The sequence below is a fragment of the Ipomoea nil genome, unplaced genomic scaffold (assembly GCF_001879475.1).
Source record: "Ipomoea nil cultivar Tokyo-kokei standard unplaced genomic scaffold, Asagao_1.1 scaffold3069, whole genome shotgun sequence".
In the NCBI taxonomy this organism is placed as follows: Eukaryota; Viridiplantae; Streptophyta; class Magnoliopsida; order Solanales; family Convolvulaceae; genus Ipomoea; species Ipomoea nil.
Genome location: NW_017619497.1, coordinates 9,726,324 through 9,728,957, shown reverse-complemented (window position 1 = coordinate 9,728,957; position 2,634 = coordinate 9,726,324). Strand labels below are relative to the sequence as shown.

Sequence of the window (2,634 nt, the reverse complement as noted above, 5' to 3'; positions counted from 1 at the left end):
CACAATTCTATGTTCATAATTGCTAAACTATACGTTCATAATTATAAAGTTCTATATTTATAATTTTTGAACTTCATATTCATAATTCTCTATATTCACAATTACAGAACTCTACGTTCATAATTACTGAATTATATGTTCATAATTATAAAGTTATATATCCATAATTTTTGAACTTCATATTCACAATTGTTGAATCTCTATATTCATAATTACAGAACTATATGTTCATAATTATGTTCACAACTCTATGTTCATAATTATAGAACTATATGATCATAATTTTTGAACTATATATTCATAATTATGAGTAATTTTAGAATGGAACCGTGTGTCTACTTTGCAAGTTAAGACACGATTCCACAGTATAATTTGCCATCTACTATGGACAATTTATATCATAAATCAAGATCTACATAGTATTATGAATTATGGAAGGATAAATAATTCATACTTGTAAGGTACACATTATCTTAGGAATTCTGCTTCCATGTTTATAGTTGTTGTTCTAGATATTTAAGGAAATTTATTGGTAAACATCATCGTACAAGTTGTGGGACAAATTTAGGGATAGGGAGTTAATTAGTGCTGTTGTATTTAGCCTTGTAATCCTTCCAGAGCTGGTCAACTGTTTTTCCCAGGATGTCGGAGAAGTAACTGTCATTGTAACCGTCTTTCATTTTCTTGTTGAGTTCAGCGACGAATCCATTCTTAAGATCATTGCAGTAGTCCAGAAACCACGCCGTCACGTCGTAGCCGGCGTCCCACCGGCCACCTTCCCCGGCCTTCCTCCAGTGGCTCGGCGCGTACCCGGCTTTCAGCCTCACGAAATCGGCAATCCCTTCTATCAACCCTCCGTCGGCGGCGCCGTTGCCGTCCCACTGCCAAATATGGGTCGACTCGTGGTACAGCACGCCGGTGATCTCCCCTTTCACGTCACCGGAGTATCCGTTGATGTACCTGGCGCTGACGTGGATCTCATTGTTGCTGGCGTAGGCCACGCCGTCCATGTCGTCCACGAACATGCTCACTTTCTGGACGTCTTTCCGGTCGCCGGTGCAGTTCTGCTGGAAGACCCTCCATATGAAGTTGGCGGCGGCGTCTAGGACGTTTTTGGAGTATTCTTCTCCGATTTCTTGGTTGAAGCGGGCGCCGCCGGTCGTGTTGGCCGCCGTGTTGGTGACTGTGTATTCAACGGCGGCACGGCAGCCATGGATGGCTGCACCCAAGATTAGTATACACAGAGAAAGTGTTATGCGATCCATGCTGGTTTTAACTATTTCTTTAATGGGTTTCAACTTTCAAGAGAAGAAGATAGGTACTTATAGAGGATGGTGATTGATAGTTAAAATCAAGCCATAGCTGCAGACTCATTTTTTAATAATTTATGGTTGTTCACAGCTACTTGTTTTCTTGTTCCATTCCTTCTCTCTACATGCACATATGGTTGTTGTTTATTTGTTTGTTTTGTACGAAATGGGGTATAAACAAATTATTTGTATGTTTTTATTTGAGTGTCGAATCCTATTGTCTTGCATGGGTATAAACAAAAGGATGTTTTGAGATTTCTAAACACAACAAAGAAAAGAAAACAATATAATGCCATTTAGGATGTAGGCAATATATGAGTTGAGCCTCTAAGAATAGGCCCAAGATTGCTCTAGCCAGCCTCTTATGGGTCTACTATGGCTAAGCTGCCCTGAGTTTTCTTTGCCATTGGCCTGCTTATAGAAATATGAGCAAATTATTCTGTGAACCCGAGTTCAAAATACACAATTTACATACTGAATGTTTACAATTTTGTAAAAGGTAAATTGTGAATATTTAGTATGTAAATTGTATATTTTAAACTCAAATCTACCTTGCAAGGTGGACCCTGATCCATGATATAACGACTCTAGAATAGGGTTTCAAAATGAATCAAATTCTGCGAATCAACTTTAAACCGTCCCATAGTAAAATGGATCAATCCTAAATGGTTTTGCATGGGGAAAAGTGGGCCTCATGAGCTCCACGGGTTGTGGCCCAAAATTTCTTCCTATCTTTGTAACCTATTTTAACTTGATAAATATCTGTGCTAACTGCTAGCTATTGAAGCATGCCAAGAAAAAAGCATGAATTTCCATATCAGACAACTTGCTTTAAATAGTGTTTCTTGATGGGATTTATTTTGTCTCACCACTTGATCAGAGTAGGGCCTGGATCTGTATCATATCAGCTGAAAAATGATGGCCAGATCACTTGCTCTTTGAACTGGGTGTTACACTATTTTCTTCCTTAAATGATTTGTCTTTTGAGATATTTGAAGGATGGTCTTATCTCCAAATTTTGAATGCATGGACATTGTTTTATTACTGGGATTGCATGATAGATAATGAATCAGTGACAAGAGGCAACTATATATGATGGTATCAAATGCTTGATTTGGGGCTTTGGGCAAAACATTTCGTTACTTAGAATTTGCCTCTTTGGGTAACTTGTGCAGTGATGATTGGACAGTTAGCTTGATAATCACAAGATTAATATTAATTCCAAATTCGACTCCTAGTGGTAGTAGTCTATTAATCTTCTTGGTTTGAGTAGCCAGTCAACTATCTATATAAACAACTTAGGCTGGTTTATCCTTTGCCAGCT

General features: G+C 38.2%; 1 protein-coding gene across 1 annotated transcript; it reads right to left on the bottom strand.

Moving 5' to 3' along the window:
- Positions 1–467: 467 nt before the first annotated feature.
- LOC109165178 lies at positions 468–1,328 on the bottom strand. The gene has a single exon (XM_019313827.1). The coding sequence runs from the start codon at positions 1,263–1,265 to the stop codon at positions 579–581; it is 687 nt and encodes a 228-aa protein (XP_019169372.1). The 5' UTR covers positions 1,266–1,328; the 3' UTR covers positions 468–578.
- Positions 1,329–2,634: the final 1,306 nt, after the last annotated feature.